The sequence below is a fragment of the Bos javanicus genome, chromosome 5, assembly GCF_032452875.1.
Source record: "Bos javanicus breed banteng chromosome 5, ARS-OSU_banteng_1.0, whole genome shotgun sequence".
NCBI lineage: Eukaryota > Metazoa > Chordata > Mammalia > Artiodactyla > Bovidae > Bos > Bos javanicus.
In genome coordinates this window covers 104,584,317-104,609,361 of record NC_083872.1, presented here as the reverse complement: position 1 = coordinate 104,609,361, position 25,045 = coordinate 104,584,317, and the positions used below count along the sequence as shown (strand labels likewise).

General features: G+C 51.1%; 1 protein-coding gene and 1 long non-coding RNA gene across 2 annotated transcripts in view; one reads left to right on the top strand and one right to left on the bottom strand.

Moving 5' to 3' along the window:
- Positions 1–618: 618 nt before the first annotated feature.
- LOC133248268 (uncharacterized) lies at positions 619–5,313 on the bottom strand. The gene is made up of 2 exons (XR_009736648.1): positions 1,299–5,313; positions 619–1,051 (listed from the first exon to the last, which is right to left on the bottom strand). It is a non-coding gene; the product is annotated as an uncharacterized LOC133248268 (long non-coding RNA).
- The window catches only part of CD9 (CD9 molecule), a 35,768-nt gene continuing 16,031 nt past the window's right edge, over positions 5,309–25,045 (top strand). The window contains exon 1 of the mRNA XM_061418163.1: positions 5,309–5,553. Coding sequence (XP_061274147.1) covers positions 5,488–5,553 — 66 coding nt within the window. The 5' untranslated portion in view covers positions 5,309–5,487. The remainder of the gene's footprint in view (positions 5,554–25,045) is intronic.

Sequence of the window (25,045 nt, the reverse complement as noted above, 5' to 3'; positions counted from 1 at the left end):
CAGATTCTTGACCGCTGAGCCACCAGGGAAGTCCAGGCCAGGGTGAAGGGTATATTAAAAAGATAAAATCTTTCCTCTCCTTAGACCTGTTCTCAAAAGACAGGTGGGCTCTGGCTGAGCACATGAGCTCTTGTCTGGTTTCCTGTCTTCCTTCAAGCCTGCCCTACACGTGGCTGGACCAAACTGTCCTCAGCCCCAGTGGGTGAGTGGCAGCGACAGAGGGGAAACTCCTATGCATGGCTGCTCCTGGCAACATTAAGGAAATTCTGTTTTCTCTGCCTCTCCTTCCCTTCCTCCTTCCTTCCCTGTCTCACCCACTGTGGCGATTCCCCAGCAGCGACCTGTGGTTTCCTGCCCTGTGCCTTTGCATGTGGTTCCCTCTACCTGGAATTCCTCCCTGCCCCCTGCCCCACACCCCGCCACCCCCCACCTTGTCTACTGGCCTGCCTTCCAAAGTTGGCTGCCATGTCCCCCACAGAGGTTGGAAGCCTCTTCGTTCCCAGGCAGACCTGGGGACACACCCTGGCCCCTGTGAGTCCCTAGGCCAAATCTCCCCTCTACTAGCACAAGTTCGTGCGCCTGGCACACAGGGAGGTCAAATAAACTGAAACGTCAAAGTTTGGAGCAAAGAAAGATTTATTGTAGGGCCATGCAAGGAGACGGGTGCCGTGTGCCCTGAAAAACCTCAGGCTATCCAAAGGGTTTAGGTAAAGCATTTTTACAAACCAAGTGAGGGAGGTGGGAGGGGTCACAGGGTATGTGATCAGCTTGTACACAGTTCTCTGATGGGCTGATGGTGAGGCAGCAGGCAGTGTCACAGAGGTGAACGTTATCAGTCCTTAGGCTTCAAGAGGCCTGGGGCTGTATGCTCTTGGTCATCAGGTAGTTAACATCTTCCTTTCGATGAGGAGTTTTCACATCTCTGAAACAACTCGGAAAATGTGCTTCAGATACTTCAGATACTTTAGAGGGCTTCCCAATTGGCTCAGTGGTAAAGTATCTGCTGGCCAAGCAGAAGATGCAGGTTCGATCCCTGGGTCAGGAAGATCCCCTGGAGAAGGAAATGGCAACCTACTCCAGGATTCTTGCCTGGAGAATTCCATGGACAGAGGAGCTTGGCGGGCTACACTCCATGAGGTCACAAAGAGTCAGACGTGATTTAGTAACTAAACAGCAACAACAGGGTACTTCAGAGAGGAGTTAAAGCAGAGGATATGGGGGAGGCCTGTCCTGGGGAAGACCCCATAGGGTCCTGCTCAGTTACACTCCGAACAAAGACTCCTGGGGCTTAGTCTGACCTGCACTGCGATTCTTCCAGGTGAGACAGAGGGCGTTGTCCTCTCAGCATCCCCTGTGTCCAGGACACACAGCAGGCTCCCCAGAAACACCAGAAGAAGAAGTGAATGAGCTGCCTTGACTCTGACCTCCCCTGGCCGCCCTCTCACACACTCATCCCCTCTCCCTGTTTGCCGCCTTCTCTCCAGCCTCCACTCTGCTGTCCCACCTCAGTTCACCCCTGGGTCTCTGACCTGAACCCACATCCTCCTGATGTACCTCCATGGGTCCCCAGATCACCTCCGTCTCTAGCTGCCTCACTCCCCAACCGCAAATGTTCTCACCTTTCAGTCTTAGTCGCTCAGTGATGTCTGACTCTTTGTGACCCCTTGGATGGCAGCCCGTCAGGCTCCTCTGTCCATGCAATGCTCCAGGCAAGAATACTGGAGTGGGTTGCCTTTCCCTTCTTCAGGGGATCTTTCTGACCCAGGGATCAAACCCGGGTCTCCTGCTTTGCAAGCAGATTCTTTACCATCTGAGTCACAGTCTAAGCCCCCAGCACTCTGAGCCAAGGTCTGGAGACACAGACAATGGTCCTTAGAGTCAAGCAGCCTTCTGCCTGCCCCTCCTGCTCCCCCACCACCCAACTACCCAAAACACAGGTTCCCCTCGCTTAAGTCCACCAGTGATCCCTCACCCCCGAGGGCAGAGTCCAGTGCCAGGAGGCACCTCTAGCTAGATGCCCGCCTCACTTCCCCACACACCTCCCCCCTACTGTGAGCTCCAGCCCAGACTCCAGACAGCCCCTGCCCTAACTTTGCCCAATTCTCCCTTGATTACAACCACTTTTCAAGGCACTCTGCAGCCTGCTTCCCTGTTTGGGTCAAAAGTCTGCTTTGAGCTCCCCTGGCCTTCAAGCCTCACTCCTTGCGGTCATGTAACAGGCTCAGTCCCCTACTGCTCTAAGAATATACCCTCATGCGCCTGGATACTGAAACCACATTTTGGCCTGAATGAACAAATTGATGAGACAAATGTAACAGTGATAATAAACAGAGCAAAATATAATTTCAAAGTGGTAATACACGCTGTTTCGGGTGGGTGTTATTTTGAGTTATGTTTGAGTTAGGCAAAAACTATTGGTATTTTCTGATGTTTTGGTAATCAAGGAGGTTTTGCTTTTGTCATTAAAAAAAAAAAAAAGGAAACTTAATTTTGAAAAAAAAATGTGAAAGGGTTTGGGGTTTTTTAAAGTAGGGGGAATCTCCTTAGCCTTTGGTGAGAACCAGGAAAGGAATGTTTAAGGAGGCATGGAATTTTTACAAGTGAAGAGGGGATGGTTAGCCAGCCAGAGGGAACACACCACGTGCCCCATGCAGGGCTGGGGTGCTGTGGAGGGCAAAATAAGGAATTTTGACGTAAGTCATTGTATGTAGGAGCGCTGCGGAAAGTATTTTTTCTTCCAGTTTCTTTGAGATGTCAACTACAAACTGGCACTTGCCAAGAGCATTGCCAACGACTGAACAGCAAGGGCATTTGCCATCTGCCTCTGCAGAGATTGAACCCTGCACTGCTGCAGCTGCTGACCTTAAACACCCCGAGGGGGTTCAGGGTGGAGAGTGAGGCACTCTGTGCTCCAGGGAACCTGGTGGAACTCGTTTTTATATAGTTGGATATTTTCAGTAACAAATTTTATGATTCCAATCCTTGCCATCTTCTCATATCTAGAAAAGCACTAAATCCCTTCATGATGACATCAAATCCTCTTGACTAGCAGAAAACCTTTTGTAAAATGAGTGCTTGATGGTATCGAACTCCCCCTTCACCAAAATCTTATATATTGACTGTCCTCCCACTGCTCCTTTGGAGCAGTCTCTCAGAGCTATCTGCGGTGCTGCCTCCTGGGCTGCAGTCCTCATTTTGCCCCAAATAAAACTTAACTCGCAACTCTCACATTGTGCATCTTTTTTAGTTAACAGAGATATAATTGACGTACAGCACTGTATACGTTTAAGGTGTATGACATAATGATTTGACTCATGTACATCATGAAATGATTACCACAATGGGTTTAGCGAATATCCATGCCTCATATACATACATGAAAGAAACAGAAAAATATTTACATGTTTTTCGTTGTCCTGAGAACTCTTAGGATTTGTTTTCTTAACAGTTTTCCTTATAACTTACAGCACTGTTGATTATATTTATCATATTGTACATTAAATCCCTAGTACTTATTTATCTTACAACTGGAAGTTTGTTCCTTTTGATCACTTTCATCCAATTCCCCTTCTCCTACCTCCCCACCTCCACCTCTGGTAACCACAAATCTAATCTCTATCTCTGAGCTTGTTTGCTTGTTTTTGAAGTATAATTGACCTAAAACATTGTGTCAGTTCCTGATACATACATAACATAGTGATTCGATATTTCTATACATTTTGAAATGATCACCACAGTAAGTCTAGTTATTATCTGTCACTGTCCAAAGATATCACATAATTATTGACTATATTTCCTACACTGCACATTTCATACCCATGACTCATTTATTTTGTAACTGAGAGTTTGTACCTCCTAATCTCCCTCACCTATTTCTCTCCTCCCCCTACCCACCTCCACTTGGCAACCAACTGTTGGTATCTCTGTATGTATATCTCTGTTTCTGTTTAGTTACACTTTTTTTTTTTAGGCTCCATTTGTCTTTCTCTCTCTGATTTATTTCACTTAGCAAAATACCCTCTAGGTTCATCTATGTGGTTGCAAGTTTTCCTTCTTTTTATGGGTAATATTTCATCATATATATATATTTTTTCTTTATCCATTCATCTATTGATGGACCACTTCTGTTGTTTCCATATCTTGGCTGCTAGAAATAATGTTACAATGAACATAGGGGTGCAAATGTATTTCCAAGTAGTGTTTTCATTTTCTTTGGACAAATACCCAGGAGTGGAATTGCTGCGTAGTTATATTTTTAATTTGTTAAAGAACCTCCATACTGCTTTCCATAGTGGTTGTATCAATTTGTATTCCCCCTCAACAGTTTTGGGGGCTTCCCCGGTGGCTCAGATGGTAAAGAATCTGCCTGCAATGCGGGACACCTGGGTTCAATCCCTGGGTTGGGAAGATCCCCTGGAGGAGAGCATGGCAACCCATGCCAGTATTCTTGCCCGGATAATCCCATGGACAGAGGTGCCTAGTGGGCTGCAGTCCATGGGGTCGAAAAGAGTTGGATACAGCTGAGTGACTAAGCACAGCACAACAATCTAGGAGGGTTCCCTTTTCTCCACATCCTAGCCAACATTTGTCATTTGCTGGACATGTTGGAGCAGAGGAGAAACACCCTAAGAACTCTGGCACAGGAGCTCAAAGATGTGGCAGTGGGCAGTGTCAAGGGCAAGAAGGAGGGTGATGAAGAGAAGAGGCAAGAACAGAAGCCAGGCTACAGCCCTTCTCTTCTCTGGGGCATCTGAACCACAAATCCAGGAAGCAATCCCACAGTGTCCAGCTCTCAGACCTATTACTATTCATTGATGGTGTTTCAGGATTACTTCCATAAGTCCCTACTGATCCTCCCATCCGGAAGGCAAGCCTCCGTGTGCCGAGTGAAGAGTGTGCTTCAGAGTGAAAGTGTGCAAGGAGCCGCCCCAGGGAGACAGAAACAGTTTCTCTTCAAATCGGGCCCCAAGCAAGAAGAGCCCTCATTCTGCTGGCCATCTTAGGTAAGGGGCCTCTGCCCTCACCACCCACCGGGGAAGTTCTCCCTAGGGTAGAGGGCTCGGGAGAGGCAGAATCCAGGAGAGAACCGAAAGGAGTGAGGCCTTCACATAATTCCAGGATGAAATCGGCCAGGGATGACGGCCTGGAAAGACCCCAGGACGGTTGGGAGGAAAGGGAAGCCAAGGCGGGAAGTCAGGTCCGGCCGACTAGGTGGGGAGCACCGAGCCAGAGGCGGGAGGAGCCGCGGGCCCCGGGACCTGGGCGTGGCGTGGCAGGTGGGCCGGGGGCGGGGCCTGCGGGGCGTGGGCGGGGCCCCGCACATGCGCACCGCGGCGGCGCGCGGCCGAGGAGTGGCACTTTTTAAAAGTGCAGCCCCGAGGCCAGCCGCAGCCGCGCGTACCTCAGTCCACAGCCTGGTCCCACCCGTCCCGGCCTCACGCGGCCCCGTTTCACATCAGTCCAACCCAGACCACTCTAGCTCGCATCATGCCGGTCAAAGGAGGCACCAAGTGCATCAAATACCTGCTCTTCGGATTTAACTTCATCTTCTGGGTGAGTGCGACTGCCGCGCGCGCCTCTCGGGGGCCACCTGTCCGCCCGGCGCACTCAGTCCGCGATCGGGGTTGCAGGGCACCCGCCCAGCCTGTGCGGGGAAGACTCCTGGCGGGGAGGAGACGGCGCTGCGGCCTCCAACTAACTCCTCGGCCCGAGCCGAGACGGGCGGGGCGGACGGGTTGGTCCGGGGCGCGTCCGAAGCGAGGCGGGCGGCTGACGCGCGGCCCTGATGACCTGTGGGTGGAGTTGTGTCTGCTCCCACCCTGAGCCCCTCCGAGTGCAAGAGGAAGAATCAGAGCACCCCTCTGCTGGGGACTTAAGGCCCTAATCGTGGGGGGCTGTGGCGGACTGTGCGGCTAGTGACCCGGGCGGGGTCCTCCGAGTATCCGGGGCCGCGAGGAGGGAAAGGATGCGGACGCGAAAAGGGACTAATGTCTCTCCGGGGGCGCTCAGCCAAGAGCTGTTGGCACGTTTGCACGGGAGGGGAAGGGACGCCCCGACCGCGGGTGTCGGCGTCCCGGGACCCCATTCGTGAATGAAAGTCGGGGTCCCTCCTGCACCCCCGAGCTCTCAGACTGATTCTGACCCGGCGTGAGAAAGTCCGAGCTCCCTCAAAACTACCTGAAAGACTAGCTTGTCTTGATTTTCTTTTTCCCCAAAGGGCGATAAGTATCTGGACTGGAGAGAACTCTGGGACTGTTGGGGAGAGTTGAGGCCGATGCTTATCGGCGCCCGTGTGGGATGAGTCCCGTGTTTCTCCATTTCCGGGAGGGATCAGGTGGCCGCCCTACCTCCTCCCTCGCCAGCCCACCCAGAAGCCGGGTGGGGCCACCGGGAGCGGACTGTCACCTGGGGAGGACGCAGGCCTGGGAGTTCCAAGACTCCCGCTGCCGGCCACTGGCAGCCTCTCAGCCTACGGCAGCCTGAGGCGGGCAGCGGGGAAGGGGAGAGGCCCCTCGGAGCCCTCCCTAGGGGGATTAAGGGGCCACCCAGACACCGAGGCAAGGGGTAGGGGACTTGGTGTCCTAATTTCAGGGCCACTTCCCCCGCTCACAGGTGGACGATGTTTGCCCCTTTGCCATCAGGAAGGCATTTGGAAAGGCAGATCCTGTGCCACTCTCCAGAGAGAGATGGCTATAGAAGCAGGGGCATGCCACAGGAGGCTTGTAACAAAACTGTACTTATTCACTCGGATCTGTTTCCCCATGAGCCCCAGGGAAAAGTCTCCCAAGATTTACTCCTCTCCCTGGAGCTGACGGGATATGAGACGGACCTGCCCTTGCTCAAGTCATCACACCAAACACCTGCCTCAGTGAAGGTGGAGCATAGATGTGCCGTGCCCAGCCCAGGGCCTGCTCTAGGGAGACCCTCTTGCTGTTCCCACTAGTCCCAGCAGCCAGCCAGCTGGCTGCCAGCCTGGCTTCCTCCTCACCCCAACAGAGGCACCAGAAAAGAATGTGGAAGGCGGGCTAGCCCCGCCTTGCCCCACCCTAGTCATTTAAGAAGTTTTCCTCTAGCACCTTCTCTCCCCTGCTAGTCCCCTGGTGACTCCTTGGCTTCCCAGGTGGCGCTAGTGGTAAAGAAACCCACCTGCCAGTCCAGGAGATGCAAGAGACATGGGTTCGATCCCTGGGTCGGGAAGATCCCCTGGAGGAGGAGGGCATGGCAAGCCACTCCAGTATTCTTGCCTAGAGAATGCCATGGACAGAGGAGCCCGGCAGAGCCTGGTGGGAGACTCCAAGACCTCTCCGGCAGCCTCCAGTCTGCCACCCCACCCATGTCCAGAGCTGCCCCCACCTGGGCTCAGTGCTGCTGATGGGCAGTGTCATCTGAAACAGAGATGACTCATTCTGGGACCGGTTGGGTGTAGAATTGGAAATGACTTTCGAGGTCATCCTGTCCAACTTCTTCACAGTAAAGAAGTGGGAACCGGAACTGGGCTGATCCGATCAGCGTCACAGGAACCAAGCCAATACCTCGGCCCCTAGATCCTTTGGGTCCTGTCCTCTTCCGTCTCCATCACAAAACCAACAAGGGGACCTGGTAACAGGTGGTGTGGGGGGTAAGCAGTAGCTGCAAGAATCTGAATCAACTATTGTTAAGTTGTTGTTGTTGTTTCGTCGCTAAGTTGTGTCCAGCTCTTTTGTTACCCCATGGACTGTAGCCTACCAGGCTCCTCTGTCCGTGGGATTTCCCCGACAAGAATACTAGAGTGGATTGCCATTTCCTTCTCTAGGGGATCTTCCCGACCCAGTGATCAAACCCACATCTCCTGCATTGGCAGGAGGATTCTTTACCACTGAGTCACCAGGGAAGCCCATTTGTTCAGTACTCCTGTATTAAGGTCCCTATAGAGATGTAGCCCTCATCTCCTAGGAGGTGATAGAGTAAAGGAACACTGTGATCTCTTGTGCAGCACGGTACAGCCTGCAAAGTCCTTTTCCAAGTCCCACAATATGGTCAGAGCAGAAAGCATTATCCCCATTTTTATCAATGACCAGGAAACCAGTCCCCAGAGAGGTTCCGTAACTTGGCCAGGGTCAGGTGGCTGGAGAGCATCAGAGGTAAGTTTGAAAACAGGTCTGTGGGCTGTAGTGTACCCAGTGCACTTTATGTCACCGCTAGCCACCATACCCAGCTGGATAAGAATGATAGGAGGGTGGCAACAAGCCCTCAGAAAATGATTTTTAAGGGAAACTGTGACCTGAGGGAACTGCTTGCTTGGATCGTTATGATGTCATCACTTCCCTTTCTTGAGACTCAGAATTTATAAATTCAGTGTTTGGGACCTGATATGGGCCTTGAAGAGCAGGAGTTGGGAGGGTAGGAGTCACCCATACCTCATGGCCAGGGGATGCTGAGAGGGGTGGTCCAGCAGGGATCCAGAGAGGAGAGGCCCACCTCAGTGGCAGGGGCAATCGAGGAGGAAGGGTGTACCTCTTCCCTGGCCCCCATTCTCATTCCTGAGGGCCCCTTGGTGACAGCACAGCCTGCACCACCTGCCCTCCACCCCCAGAAGTAAGGCCCCTGGTGCCTGCAGCCAAGTCAGCGGTCATTCTGTCCTTCCAGTGGCCCCAGGACTCTTACTTCCCAGTTCCGTTTCAGTTGTTTCTGGGTTTCCTTTGACCTGCTTGCCCACCCACCCTCCAGAGAAGATTGAGAGGGGAAACCTGTTGTGATGCCAGAGTGGCAGCCTCAGCTGTTTAGTGGGGAACCAGAGCTGGGCCAGGCCGGGCTTTCCCATTCTACCTTCACCTCCCTCTGCCCTTTGCTCACTATGTCCCCCCACCTCATCCCTGACCCCTCCCTCACTGATGGGAAGAGCAGGGAATTTCTCTTTCTCGAGAAACAGTATCTTCTGGGCCTAAGACAGGCTCCGTGGAAACCAGAGTTCAGGGACCTGGGTCAGCTCTGCCCTCAGCCCACTTTGAGCATGTCGTGTGTGTGTGTGTGTGTGTGTGTGTGTGTGTGTGTGTGTGTGTTATTTAGCTGCGGCATGTGGAATCTAGTTCCCTGACAAGGGCCCAAACCCATGCCCCCTGCATTGGGAGCACAGTCTTAAATTAACCACTGGACCACTAGCGAAGTCCCGAGCAGGTCACTTTTTTTCTTCTTAATATATACATTGTATTGAAATATAGTTGACTTACAATGCTTCAGGCACACAGCAAGATGATTCGGTTATACACATACACATTTATTATTTTTGAAGTAATTTTCCATTATAGGTTATTAGAAGATAGTGACTATAGTTACCTGCGCTATACAGTAACCAAGCAGGTCACTTTTGAACTCCATAGCTCAGCTTCCTCATCTGTAAGACCAGTGAGTGGGAGCAAATGGTCCCAAAAGGTCAGCCTAAGAAACCAACCCCACCCCCGTGACCTACAGCGAAGGACATTCCCACACAACCCAAAATAGGAGTCCGGAAATGGAAGTGTATAGTGGGTACCCAGGCTTGGCTCAGAGAGTGGCTTCATTTGACCTTTATTTCTGGGACCTGAGTCTTGCCTCTCTTTCCTGTTAACCCTGGAGTTGCCTCCACTCCTCCTGGGTGAGGTCTCCCCCTGGGTGAGCGTTTCATGGCAGTGCTGCCCAGTGGTCAGAGCACCAGCAGCTCTGGGTTCGATTTCCCCATCATCACGTGGAGCTGGCGCCTGCCCCCACCCCCCAGGGTGGCTATGGGTTACAGGAGCACGTGCTTGTGATGCACTTGGCCCAGGAGCTTAGTCCTGGGTGCAGAGTAAGCTTCCAGCTGTGGCTCTTATCATTCCTGAGGGGAAAGGAGGTAGGGAGGGTGGGAGCCACTGCCTGAGAAGTATGGAAGTTGAAACCAGAGAGGTAGCCAGGTGCACACCCCTCGTCCACACACTCTGGGCTTCTTCTCCTCCTCCTCCTCCTCCTCCTCCTCCTCCTCCTCCTCCTGCGTCACCGCCAGCCTCGTTCCTCCACCCACCTCTGCGATCCCCACTTCAGGACACTGACTCCATGTCATGGGTGGCCCCACCTCTGGAAATCGAACTGCAGAGGCGCCGGGATTGGGGGTCTGGGTGGGGGGTGGACCAGCAGGGGTGGCGCTGGCTGCTGCCCCTCCCACCTAACCTGCGGCTTCCCCCAGAGGCTGTTTGCTCAGCGCTGGGCTCGGCAGGCCGCTGGGCTCTTGCATGAAATGGCTTCCACCCTTTGGCACCCGGACAGCCGGAGCCTGGCAAGAGCCGGCTGTGTTTGCACAGAGCCTGGCAGGTTAGGGGAGAGGGGAGGGGAGGCCAGGTGTCTGCCTCTGCTCAGGAAAATAGGACTTCTCCCTGCCTGGCTCCTGATGGCTTTTACCCCCTCCACTTTGCCCTCCAGTGGTTATCAACAACAGGTCTGACTCCTGATGGGGGCCCTGGGGGCGAGAGGCGGGATTCCTACACAGGCACACACACTCTATTCTTTTTTTTCAAAATGGCCCACAGCACCATTCCAGACCTTCCTCTTTGTGCTCAAACGAAACCACTGCTGGTGCAGAACCATTTTGATAAACAGCCCTTCGGAGGGCTGTCCTCACCGGAATGCTTACTCTGCTAAATGAAGCCTTCTGCGGTTTTAGACCTCACCCATCAGTGTTCTCACGCTTTTCCTTTTTGTGTCCAAGGCGAATCTTCCCTCTTACACACAGAACTGTGTGTCCGTGTTTGATGTGTCTTGTTTTCCTGTTCAATTCCATTTTGCAAGGAGGCCCGCCTTTTGGGATCTGTTGCACAGTCTCGGGCTTAATACCCCTGGGACTTAACACAAGCACCTTTTCTACTGAAGAACCCAAGCCTTGATTGGCTTTCTTGGGTACCTCTGGCTGTGAGATGAGGGACCTGAAGTCACAGGTCACCATGGCTTCTGTGGTCCTGTAGCCTCCTTGGTGGATAGTCTGGACAGAGGAGCGTGGAAAAGTTTCTCGAAGCTGCATGTTTATATTCTGTGTTCCCACCTCCCCCAGAGTAGGATCAGGGGAACTTTATTGGGAGCCATCACAGGTCTTTTCAACCAGTCTTGCAGAAACCATCATTCCCTCTAACCTACAGAAGAGCACTGATTTCATCATTTGGGGACTTGAAAATCTGGGGAAGAGACTGTCGGACCCAGGTTCACCCAGAGATCATCCTTTGCAACCAAGGGAATTCAGGAGATCAAAAGTGCTAAACAATACTTTTTTTTTTTTTTTTGAATTTATGTTTTCCAAGTCTAACTGCAGATACTTGCCTGCTTCGTTCCGTGGAAAAAGTAACACTGGTCCAGGGACATGTTCGTTTTCCGTCAGACGATGGCAGGCAGCTGTGGAAAGCAACATCCTGTGTCCAGATGAGATAATTTTATTTTAATTACATCCATCCAGTAATTCTTCCCCGCCACCAAAAAAACACTGACTTCTGGATAGTTTTTAAATACTGCATGCTGTCATCCTTGACTGGCAAGTCTGAATTTTTGGGGGCGGGAAATCCCATGAAATCAGTAGGACCTTCCTCCAAAATCATAATGATTTGACATTTGTATACCCTGAAAAAAGCACCAGAGTAAGTCTAGGTACCATCTGTCACCAAAGTCACAGCCTTCTTTTTTCTTGAATATATACTACATCATTTTATCCATTTACAATTAGGATGTTTCCATACCTCGGCTATTGTAAATAGTGCCGCAGTGAACATCAGGGTTCATGTATCTTTTTCTTGAAATGAGAGCGACTTTCGAATTTGCAAAACAGTATCACTGACTAGAGTTGCCATGCTATCCATCACAAATAACAAATGACTTATTTATTTTATAACTGAAGGTTTTGTACCTCTGGATCTCCTGCGCCTGTTTCACGTCCCATCCCCCAGCCTTCTTCCCCTCTGGCAGCCACCCATCTGTTCTGTGTCTGTGGGTCTGGTTTGTTCATTTGTGTTGTTTTTCAGATTGCACCTAACATAATACCTTCCACTTCCATCCGTGTTGTCACAAATGGCACAATTTCTGTCTTCTTTATGGCTGAATAATATTCTGTTGTGTGTGTGTGTATGTGTGTGTGTGTGTGTGTACACACCACTTCTTCTTTATCCATTTACATTTACATTGTTACCACATCTTGGCACTAGCTGTTTACAATAGTAAATAGTGCTGCAGTGAACATCAGGGTGCATGTAACTTTTCAAATTAGTGTTTTCATATTCCTCGGATCTGTAACTGCAAGTGAAATTGCTGGACCACTTCCATTTTTAATCTTCTGAGGAACCTCAATACTGGCTGCACCAGTTTACATGCCCACCAAGACTGCACAAGGATCCCTTTCTCCACATCCTCGTCAACACCTGTTACTTGTTGACCTTTGGATAATAGCCTTTCTGACAGGTGTAATATATCTCACTGTGGTTTTAATTTGCATTTCCCTAACAATTAGTGTGGAGAAGGCGATGGCACCCCACTCCAGTACTCTTGCCTGGAAAATCCCATGGACAGAGGAGCCTGGTAGGCTGCAGTCCATGGGGTCGCTAAGACTCGGGCAGGACTGAGCGACCTCACTTTCATGCATTGGAGAAGGAAATGGCAACCCACTCCAGTGTTCTTGCCTGGCGAATCCCAGGGACGGGGAATCCTGGTGGGCTGCCGTCTATGGGGTCGCACAGAGTCTGACACGACTGAAGTGACTTAGCAGCAGCAGCAGCAACAATTAGTGACTATGAGCATCTTCTCATGTGCCTGTTGGCCATCAGGATGTCTTCTTTGGGAGGTTTGGTGTTTTTAAGAGATAGTTTGCCATAGAGACTTCTCCGGCTGTCCAGTGGTTAAGACTCCTCACTTCCACTGCGGGGGGTATGGGTTTGATCCCAGGTTGGGGAACAAAGATTCCACATGCCATGGGGGCACAGCCAAAGCATTTGTTTAAAAAGATAGTTTGCTATAGACTATGTCTCTTCATATTCCTATGTTAAATCCTAAAGTCTAATGCAGTGATATTTGGAGGCATGGCCTTTGGGGTGATGAGCTCATGAGGACGGTGCCTTGATCTTGGACTTTTCCACAGGTCCACAGTACTTTGTTATAAAAGCCTGAAAAGACTAAGATGTAGTTATTTACAGGTCCCAGTCGAGAACAACTCTTCCCTTCTAGATGAACAATCGCAATGTGCCTGTTTGCTTGCACTCCTCACATCCATGTCTCCCGCTGATGGGTGGGAAGCCACCCCAGCAGAATGTGCCCTCCACGGACAGGAAACTCCCCCTAAGTCTCTTCCTCCTGCTCACCCTGATACACTATAAGTGCCTTCTTTCTTCTGATGTGGGGCTGTGGATTTCATCCTGTTTTACTATTGGTGCTCAAACTTTTTAAAGCCTCCTTTCTACCAGCCTATTTTCCCCCACTTCAATAACATTATAGCCCTGATTCCCTGAGACAGGTAACCCTTAAGAGACCAGAAAACTCATTTCAACAAGGCATTTAGATGCTCTTCCAGTGCTGGAGAGGAACCCTTAGGATAGGGAGCTGTGACATGACCCTCATGTCACAGGTGCTTCTGGGGTCCCATGCCCAGGGCTGTAACACAGGCATCGGCTGGCAGGATGGGCTGTGGGGGAAGGGCAGAGGCTCTGGGTCCCACCGTGGGGCCATGCCTGTAAGGGTGTAAGGACGGTGGGCAGCTACAGCAGTGTCTGCCTGCCAGGCTTGCAACGGTGGACAACAAAGCTAGGACAAGAAGGAAATGTACTAGGTTACTCTGGAGAATCTGTTTCCCAGAGCAGGGCTGGGTCCACACTCGGTTTCTGGCCAGTTCAGCAAGAGCGTGGACAGAGTTTTCCTGCCAGAGGTCAGGAAGAGGAATCAAGCCTCCATCCATCAGGCAGCTGCCCTGGAGAGAGGCCAGGCTCCCATGGCACCTACAGGCCAGGTGGGGTGGCAGATCCCTTCCTGTCTTGAGAAGGTAGACACTCTGTTCATACACGGGATCTCTCTTGGGGCCTTTACGGTGAGACGATGCCACTTTTGAAATAGAATCAGACGTGACTAGGAAGGAGAAAAGACAAAACTGAAAATTTCTGGCCCTGAAATTAACCAAACAGATCAACAAGACTTAGCAACATGAGAATTTAGGCTGTGTAGTCAGACTGTACAGGGTCCACATTGTAACTCTGATACCTATGCGATCCCAAAACAAGCTACTAAATTTCTGTGCCTGAAGTTTCTCATCTGAAAACTGGAAGTTTATATTACCTACCTGGGGAGTTCATTGAGAAAGTGTAATGATTCAGGTGAAGTGCTTCGGGTGGGACTAGGAACATGGCAGACAGCAGACAGCTTGTTGTCTGATTGTTGGGACTAAAATGAAGGGGACATCATTTTAGGGAATAGGACAGGCACGTCTCCCACCACTCAGGGTTGTGCAAGCAAGTGGTAACTGGTTCTACAGATGAAATGAGAACCTAGTCCGCGTGGCTAAAGTATGTCAGCAAGAATGTGTGTGTGTGTGTGTGATCACCAGGCATCTTAGTGAGGCATATGCAATGGAAAACACAATGGTATTTTGGAATTTAAAGCCAAACAGCCCCAAAACAATCTCCCACATCAGATGATTTTGGTTAAGATCAGAATGCCTGCTTTCAGCAGAAAATGGATTTACGTGCTGGCTGACATCTGCTACAAGTCTGGCGAACAGGCAGTGGAAACTTGAAATGAGATTTCTTGCTTAGAAGGGGAAGTTACCTTGGGCAGAGGCCTCCCTCCCATTCCCTCAGCCCTAAACCACTTAACACCAGCACCTCGTAGGAACTGAAACTTTTCTCCTCTTAGACAGAATAAGGGCTCTGATTTTCTGTTGTTGCTGTCCTTTTCATTTATATGGCTGCACCAGGTTTTAACTGTGGCACATGAGATCTTTTACTTTGACCTGTGAACTCTTACTTGCAGCATGTGGGAGCTAGTTCCCTGACCAGGGATCGAACCTGGGCCCCCTGCAGTGGGAGCATGGAGTCTTAGCCACTGGACCACCAGGAAATCCCAGGGCTCTGGTTTTTTAAAAGTGCTGGCTCAGTCCTCAGAAGGGAGGATTTCTCAAGTCTCGAACTTGTTCAGACATAGTCACTGCCGAATTCCCATAAATATGTGCTAAGAAAAAACTTTTATAGGTCCTTCATTCTCCACCACACCCCAGAGAGGGGACCAAGCTCCCGCCGTTCCACCAAGGATGAGACAGGCAGTCAAGTAGCTGATCTGTGCCTGGCACATGCTGTGCTTACGACAGGGAGAGAGCTGTCCGCCAAGGCACTGCATGTCTGCTCTGTGATGGTGGGCAAGTTACTGTACCACTCTGAGCCTGTTTCCTCATCTCAGGCTGGGATGATGGGAACTACCTCGAAGGGTATAAGGCCGTCCCACCCACACCCTCAGGTTCAGAAGGGTGTGCATGCGTGCTCAGTCGCTCAGTCCGATTCTTTGTGACTCCATGGACTGTAGCCCGCCAGGCTCCTCTGTCCATGGGCTTCTCCAGGCAAGAACACTGGAGTAGATATTCATTTCCTTCTCCAGGATCTCCAGGGGATCTTCCTGACCCAGAACAGCAGGACCCAACTGTAGGACTCTAGTCTCCCATTGTTCCCCTTCTTCCCTAGAAATCCACTCACTGTGCACCTCCAGGGACTGTTCTCCTGTTAGCAATCTAAACACAGTTGGCCCAGAAGAGACCGGCAGAGCAGGACAGTGGCAGCCACGGGCTGAAGGTATTAAGCCACCTCCCCTCCTCCACGCAGGAGGCCCTCAGGTGTTTTAACATCCCAGGAAAGGGAGGCCAAGGGTCCACAGGCAGGCTGAGCCTGTGCTCAGGAACCCTGGGGAAGGTTACTTTAGACTTACATTTTAATTTCGATTTTTTGTTTTTAAAGTTGAATTATCTAGGTGGTGGGGTAGGTGCCATGATCTTCTCAGTGTGTGTGTTAGTTATTAAGTCGTGTCTGACTCTTTGTGACCCCATGGACTGTGGCCTGCCAGGTTCCTCTGTTCATGGGATTCTCCAGGCAAGAATACTGGAATGGGTTGCCATTCCATTCTCCAGGGGATCTTCCTGACCCAGGGATCAAACCTGAGTCTCCTCCATTGCTAGCGAATTCTTTACCATCTCAGCCGTCAGGGAAGCATGTTAAGGGCACGAAATGGCCATAAGAAGGGCTTCCCAGTTTCAATCCCTGGGTCAGGAAGATCATCTGGAGGAGGAAATGCACCCCACTCCAGTATGCTTGCCTGGTAAATCCCATGGACAGAGGAGCCTGATGCTCTGCAGTCCATGGGGTCACAAAGAGCCAGACACGGCTGAGCACGCACACACACACACACACACACACACTTGGCCACAGGAAGCAGAAGTCTGTCTCCCCAGGTCCTGGCTTGGGGGAAGCAGAGCAGGGGATACTTGGATTTTGGTTTTGTTGCTGTTGACAGCACCTCAAGGTGCCACATTGTGTAAAAGAGCAACACAGAGCTGAGCCGCAGGGGGCTTTTGTGACCCAGGAGATTATTGGGGGAAGGGAGGAAATAACTTGTTAGAAATGCAGATTCCTGAGGGGAGGGACAGTCAGTGAGTGACTCTGCTTAGGTCTCACTTCCCTTAGGTGGGGAATGAAGGTAATGTGGCAACCTTCCTACAATAATTCAAGGTCACTGAGAGCAGTAACAGGATATTTAATGTAAAACTCCTATTGTGACATCTTAGCCAGAGCTCAGCTTCTGCAGCCCTCTGTAGTTGCTGTTACCTAAGCTGCCTCTCCTTAGAAGTTTTCAGAGGTTGAGGCTGCCCTGAGCTTTCACGTTCAACAGCGTCTTATTCCTTCAGTTCTGCCAACCTGCATCCCAGGGCATTGCTCAGAGCTGAAATGTTACCATAGGCTTCATCCCTTTCAGAAGGTGAAATAGAGAAATTATCTTTCCATCTGACTACAAAATGCGCATTTCAAGATTTCCCCAGTTTGGGAAAGGTGGGGGAGGGAGGTACCAATTGGGGGCACATCAGGAGGCCTGGTTGTCAGGGGCCCCTCTTGTGAAATCTGTCCTGGAGAAAAATCTGAGGAAGAGTTCACTTCCATATAGGCTTCCCTCGTGGCCCAGTGGTGAAGAATCCGCCGTGGGTTCAATCCCTGGGTCGGGAAGATCCCCTGGAGAAAGGAATGTCAACCCAGTCCAGTATTCTTGGAGAATTCTATGGACAGAGGAGCCTGGCGGGCTACAGTCCATGGGGTCGCCAGCTAAACAACAAACAACAACCCCTTCCATACACAGCACAGCCTGTCCTAGGGAGATCGCAGGCTGCAGACATTAGGGATGTTTCTGCCAAGGCTACCTAGGTTGTTTTGGCCTCTCAGGGAGGAGGGTTCACCGGGTGAGTCTGTGGGTGGAGGCATGTGGGGAAGCCAAATGCAGGTTCGGACTTGAGCATTTACTATGGCTTCTTCCCTGCTCAGTGGGTTCAAGAGAGTGTTGTCCAGCCAGTATCTATCTTTCTTACCTCTTCCTTCCTGCCTACCTGTCCTACATCCGCCCCCTTACCTGTCACCGTGTGGCCGCCAAGGTGATCCTCGGGCTCGGGACCCCTGGCTTTCCAGTGCCAGCTGTGTACCCGTGCACCCAGGGGAGGCTCAGGCCCCGATTCTGTGACTTTGTGCCTTTTGGCACTGGCATTTCAAAAGCTGGTCTCTGGGTTCAGAAGCCCCCCCACCCCAGCGAGCTTTACCATGTCCTCCAGTTGTTCAGTGTTTAAATGAAAGTCTCAGAGCAGTGGTTCTCAAACTCGAGTGCGCAGCAGAATCATCTGGGGGTGCTTGTTAAAACTTAGCTTGCTGGAACTTCCCTGGTGGTCCAGTGGTTAAGACTGTGCTTCCACTGCTGGGAACTAAGATCCCACATGCCACATGGTGTGGCCAAAAAACAGCACAGTTTTCTGGGTTTCACCTTAGTTGTGCGCAGTCGCTCAGTCATGTTGACTTTGCAACTCCATGGACTGTGGACTGTAGCCCGCCAGGCTCCTCTGTCCATGGAATTCTCCAGGCAAGAATACCGGGGTAGGTTGCCGTTCCCTTCTCCAGGGGATCTTTCCAACTCGGGGATTGAACCTGCATCTCCTGCATTGCAGGTGGACTGTCTACCACTTGAGCCATCGGGGAAGCCCAGCTTATTTGGGTTTCTAATCAAGTTAGTCCAGGGTGGGTGCAGCAGGTTTGCATATCCAACGAGTTCCCAGGTGATGCTGTTGTCCCTATAGCTGATTGGGGGCCACACATTGAGAACTGCTGGCCTGGAAAGAAGTCTCCCAGTGGCCTTTGAGGGTACTGGTTTCTGTAGATCCGCAGCTCAGCAGAAGACCCAAGTGAACAAAATGGCCCCTGGGATGATCATACGCACGAGGAAGGAGAAAGTAGGGATCAGTCATTCCCCAGGACTGTGGTCTCTGGGGCTTTTCCATCATCTCTAATAAAACTAAAGTTGGTAATAGGCCCTGGTTGGCCTCTTTCCATTCTGCCATAACTAACAGTTTACTTTTGAATGTTGCAGAAAGCAAGTTAATAGCAGTTTGTGTTTTTTTGTTGTTTTTTTTTTAATCAGGGTGGAACTTGGTTTCTGTTCTTGTTATCTTGTCTGGCAGCCCTGGAGAATGCAGGACCCCAAGATCTCTGCTGTTGCCAAAGGGCTTCGTCCTTCCAGAGATAGCAGCTCGGGGGAAGTGGGCACCGGGAGAGGGTGAGAGAGGAGGTGGGGATCCAGCTGCTGTTTGCTCCTGCCAGCAGCGCCCAGCCCAGGCTTCTGACCGTGAATCAGCCCATCGAGGCTTGGCAAGCCGCCCTGAGCCCGGGTTGCCATGGAGATGGGTGAGGCCGGCACCCACAGGCCTAGGTGGCCCGACTGGTTTTTAAAGGCTTCATGAACACCGAGCCGCTTATCTGCACTCCCAAGGCTTCCATCAGGCATGGGCGGTGGGGCCACTTGCATCCTCTTGTTAGCCTCTGTGGCTCCCTGGGCGCCTCAGGCAGCTATGCCAAGGTCTCCCAAGCACAGTAAGTTAACAGAAAAATTCCAGGGCTGATACAGATCTTGCCCAAGGAGGAAAGTCAGGAGGTCAAATCCCTTTTCTCTCTGTGATCTGCCCCTTTAATAACTGCCTTCTGCAGAGTGACTTCGCTCTCGCACGGAAGCAGCCTGGATCCCAGGAAGGACAAAGGCCTCCACTCTCAGCCAACCGTCTCCCTAACCCTCCCCATCCCACCTCTCTCCGCGATTCCAGCTGGTCCCTGTGGAGCTCTGGGAGGCATGTCCCCACCCACCACACTCAGACTCACAGGAGACAGACCCCCTCTGTCCCCAGTTGCCCTATGCCCACCCGCCACCTTCTCAGATCAGGGAAGGACACATCGCTGAGGTCGTACATTTCCCCACTGTTGGCTTCATGTCACTTTCAAGGTTTATTTAAAAAAAGAAAAACTCCTTATTTTGTATTGGGGTATAGCCAATTAGCAGTGTTGGGATAGTTTCAGGTGAATAGCCAAAGAACTCAGCCATACATATACATGCATCCATTCTCTCCCAAACTCCCATCCCATCCAGGCTGCCACATAACTTTGGGCAGAGTTCCCTGTGCTATTCAGTAGGTCCTTGCTGGTGATGCATTTTAAATAAGCAGTGTGTACATGTCCATCCCAAACTCCCTAACTGTCCCTTCTCCCCATCCTTCCCCCAACTCCGGCAACCATAAGTTTATTATCTAAGTCTGTGAGTCTGTTCTGTAATCATTTGTATGATTTCTTTTGAAACTCCATACAGAAGGGATGTCGCATGGTACTTCTCCTTCTCTGTCTGACTTACTCCACTCAGTATGACAGTCTCTAGGTCCGTCCATGTTGCGGCATGTTGCAAATGGCATTTCATCCTTTTAATGACTGAGTAATATTCCATTGTGTATAGGCACTACATCTTTATCCATTCTTCTGTCGATGGACATTTATTATTGCTGTTGTCATTGTTCTCCCCACAGACTCTGGCTAGCTAGAACTCAGTTTTCAGAGTGTTTTACATGCATCACTGCATTTAATCTTCACCTTCAACCTGGGTCAAAGGCAAGAAGGTATCAAACTCCTTTTTTACACATAGGAGCTCTGAGGTTCAGAGACGCTAAGGAAAGTGCTGAATGTCACACAGCTCCTTGGAGGCAGTGCCAGGATCAGACCCTGAGGCCACGCCGTCACACAGGCACCCTTCTCAGCAGAGGTGTGCCTTCTCCTGGCAGCACCCAGACGCCCCGGGGTGGAGCTGCGCCAGGGGCTTGCTTAGAGTTCCACCAGGTGACTCTAACATCGCCCCGTGGCTGGCAGTGGCCTGCAAGTGACAGGGACAGAGCCAGGGCCCCTGCTCTTGCCCTTTTCTGTCCCACTACCTGTCCCCTCACTGAAAAGTGTGCCGCATCCCTTAGGGACCACAGGCTCACCGAAGTCACCGGATGGCCAGGGCTTTATAGGACGGTGGGATGAAGGAAAGAAAGCCCTGCCTTCTCCCCCACCTGCTCCTGTCACCACTGTCGCCTCCAGCCGTTCCCAGGGTGGCAGGTGGGACCCCTGCCGTCTGTGGTCGGCCCAGAGATCTGGCTCATGAAGAATGATCTGCCCTGCAGCCCCCAGGGCTCAGACTGCTGGGTGGAGAAAGTCATGAGTATTTGCCCTTTAAAAAAGAAACATGTGACCAGGGGCTTCCCTGGTGGTCCAGTGGCTAAGATCTTGCACTCCCAAGGCAGTGGAGGACCAGGTACCATCCCTGGTCAGGGAACTAGATTCCTCGGGCCACAACTAAAGATCCTGCATGCCGCAAAGAAGATCGAAGGGCCCTCGTGCCGCAGCTTAAGACCCGGTGCAGCCAAAGTAATTTTTTTTAAAAATGTGGACTGGCCAGCTCATAATACAGAAAACAGAGGGGACCATGTGGAGAGAGGGTGGAGCTGACCCCACCCAGTGTGTTGGCCGGAGTGGGGGGTTGTCCCAGGGGGAGACATGGTTCCTTCTACCTGAGGGATGGGGCGCGAGGCCGCGTACACGCATGTACGCACATGCACACACATACGCACATAAGAAACCTCCTCTTCAGTCGGCCACCTCCTCTTCTCCTCCTCCTCACATCCCATCTCTCAGACTTCAGGTGTTCCTGTTGGTGGGTTGGGCCCCTGATCGCCCACCCCTCCTCAGGCTCTGGCTGGAAGCAAGCAGTCTTGCAGACTTGGCAGCGGGTCCAGGGCAGCCAGGAGCCTCTGAGCAACACCGCGTTGGGATTTGTTTTCAGTTCCCCGCATGGAACTGGAGATTCGGGGGCCCAGAACTGTCCCTTTGGGGGTGACTCGCTGAGATCCCCATTGCCGCGTGGCATCTTGGATGCCTGGTGCTTTCAACGCTCGCCGAGGGCCTGGGGTGGGGTGCAGCTTTCATGTCTCTGGGGGGAGAGCTGGCACACACCCCAGAGACTGGGGCACCTGTGTGCTCTGCAAGGATCGGAGTGTCTAGCTGGACCTCCCTGGATATGCTCCTAAATCTCATTGTATACCCTTATGACTCTTTCTCGGTGTTTATTCTGGGCAAGTAGTTGTTTGTAGTTTCTGACTCTTGTGAGACGTTGGGAAATGAATCCAGATGACAAGCCAGTGGGAAAGGAGGCTTGTCCAAGGGAAGAGAACCCAGGAGAGGAAGTTCTGGTGGGCCTCAGAGATTCTCTCTCTTTTTAATATTTATTTGTTCATTTCTTCTTCTGTTTATTTATTTAGCCAGGCCAGGTCTTATTCACGGCACACAAGATCTCTGATCTTAGTTGTGGTATGTGGGGTCTAGTCCCCTGACCAGGGATTGAACCCCGGGCCCCGGCATTGTGAACACGGAGCCCTAGCCACTGGACCACCAAGGAAGTCCCAGGGATTCTCTTCTCTTTTATTGAAGTCGTCCTTCACCTGTTGTTCAGTCACTAAGTCATGTCCACCTCTTTGGGTCCCCATGAACTGCAGCACACCAGGGCTTCCCTGTCCTTCACTATCTCCTGAAGTTTGCTCAAACTCATGTCCATTGAGTCAGTGATGCCATCCAACCATCTCACCCTCTGTCACCCCCTTCTCCTCCTTCCTTCAAGCTTTTCCAGCATCAGGGTCTTTTCCAATGAGTTGGCTCTTGGCATCAAGCGGCCAAAGTATTGGAGCTTCAGCTTCAGCATCAGTCCTTCCAATGAGTATTCAAGGTTGATTTCCTTTAGGACTGACTGGTTTGATCTCTTTGCTGTCCAAGGGACTCTCAAGAGGCTTCTCTATCACCACAGTTTGAAAGCATCAATTCTTTGGTGCTCAGCCCTCACTCACTAAATAATGATTTACCAAGGACTGCTTTGGTCCCAAGTGTGGATGGGGCAGGGGAGCTACTCAAATGACTTAAGTCACCCCGCCCTCCAGGAAAGTGTGGACAGAAAGGGAGGGGGCGAGGATGCTGGGGAGACCAGTGTGGAGTAGGGGTCACATTTCCTGGGGTGGACATCCTGGTGGGGAAGCAGCCGGCCTGGATGGCCAGGGCAGCTGTCCAGGAGGAAGGGCTTGCTGGAGCGATTCCATCTAAGGAACAGAAGAGGAGGCAGTGGCAGGGTTCCACAATGTCACTGCTCAGAGATCAAAAAGTGTGAGGATGGAGTAGAAGCCTTCACACTTGGTGGTGACCCAAGCCGTCTGATCCTTTCAACAGCCACCATCCTGCGTGAAGGACAGGGGTCAGAGGAGGGCAGGGGACCTTACAGGGACTCCTAACTGAGTGAGGACTCGGAGATGGTTTAGCTACAAACTCTGGGGTTAAAGCACAGAGCAGCCAGGAGGAGCAATGCAGTTGGAGGAAGAGAGGGCTTGTTTTCTGATGGGTTTTTTTGGGACAGACAAACCTTCCTCTGTGTGTTGGCAGAAAGTAAAACAGCGGCTGAGACAGGCAGCAGAGGCAGGAAAGGGGTGGATTAATGGAGCAGGTTCTTGAAGGAGACAGGAAGTTTTGAAAGAGAGGCCCTACCATACACACACACACACACACACATACACACACGATTTTACAACAGCTTTAGATCTACAGAAAAGTTGCAAAGATATTACAGAAAGTTCCCTGTACTCCCCACCACGCCCATCTTCTTTCTCGTTCACAGTGCATATTCCAAGGTACAGTTGTCACAGCGCTGAAGCCAGCATTGCTATACTACCCTTAATTAAGCGAGACTTCCTCAGATTCCACCTGTTTTTCCAGTCCTGTCACCTCTCTGTTCCAGGATCCCACCCGAGATACCAGGTGGCGGGTGTACAGTCTCCCCTGTCTCCTCTGGTCAGGATCCCACCCGAGATACCAGGTGACGGGTGTACAGTCTCCCCTGTCTCCTCTGGTCAGGATCCCACCCGAGATACCAGGTGGCGGGTGTACAGTCTCCCCTGTCTCCTCTGGTCAGGATCCCACCCGAGATACCAGGTGGCGGGTGTACAGTCTCCCCTGTCTCCTCTGGTCTGTGACAGTGTCTGTCTGTTCTCATTGTCCTCCTTCTTCATGACCCTGACAGTTTTGAGACGTTCTGGTCAAGTATTTTGTTAGGTTTGTCCAGTGTTTCTCTCCTGGCCCATCCTCTAAGAAGAAAGTGAACATTCTTGAAGAAATAAAGAAATCTCCAGTAAAATGATGGGAAAAATTGTACTCTTGCCCCAGTCTATCAAATGTGTATGACTGTTTCTGGCCTAAAGGGAGAATCTGTCCCATGGGCTTTTGTTAGAGGTGACTGGAGCCTGGGGCTGGGAGTGGAAGGCCTGTACTTTTTACTTCCGTCCCCACCAGACAGGTTGGTGATGGCAGGCAGGCTGCTGCTCTCTTTCCAAGACGCTGTGAGCAGGGAATTGTCAGCATCCAGCATCCATGCGCTCGAGTCCTTCCATGACGGGGAGAGGCAAGACTGCAGCCGTAGCGTCGGCGTGGTCGACATTCCTGCCATGTGCTGTGCGTTAACCCAGGAGGAAACTGTCGATTTCTTGCCCCACCCCCACCTCAGACCCCTGTGTCCTAATTTTATGGAGTCCTTCCATAACTGGCTGACACCCTTTTAACTGAAGTGTTGTTGATTTGCAATGCTGTGTCAGTTTCTGGTGTATAGCAAAGGGACTCGGTGATATGGATATATACCTATTCTTTTTCATATTCTTTTCCATTATGGTTTATTACAGGATATTGAATATAGTTCCCTGTGCTATTCAGTAAGGTCTGTTGTTTATATATTTTATATATAGTACTGTGTAAATGTTAATCCCAAACTCCCAATTTGTATCATTGTTTTAGATTGTACATATACGTGACATCATGTGGTGTTTCTTTCTCTTTCTGACTTACTTACCTAGCTTAATAATTTCTAGATCCATCCATGTTGCTGCAAATAGCATTGTTTCATTCTTTTTTGTGCCTGAATAATATTCCATTGTATATGTGTACCACATCTTCTTTATCCATTCATCTGTTGCTGGACACGTAGGTTATCTTGGCTATTGTAAATAGTGCTGCTATGAACCGTGGGGTGACACTTTTTTAAACGGTAAACCTCTTTTTGGTTCTTGCTGGTCATTCCCGTTTGGTTTCTCCCAGGACTCAGATAGCTAGGGGTGAAAGCCAGGTAGGGGGCTAGGGAACCCTCTGTGCACAGCAGAAAGTGGGCCCTCTTGAGACGTGCTCTGAGCTCTCCAGATAGCACTATCTGTACACCCAGGGAGGCTACTATTAAGTGGGATCATGGCCCTGTGCCGTCCTTAGTCCCTCAGTCATGTCCGACTCTTTGTGACCCCATGGACTGTAGCCTGCCAGGCTCCTCTATGGAGATTCTCCAGGCAAGAATAGTGGAGTGGATTGCCAGGAAATCTTCCCAACCCAGGGATCAAACCCAGATCTCCAACATTGCAGCCGGATTCTTTACCATCTGAGCCACCAGGGAAGCC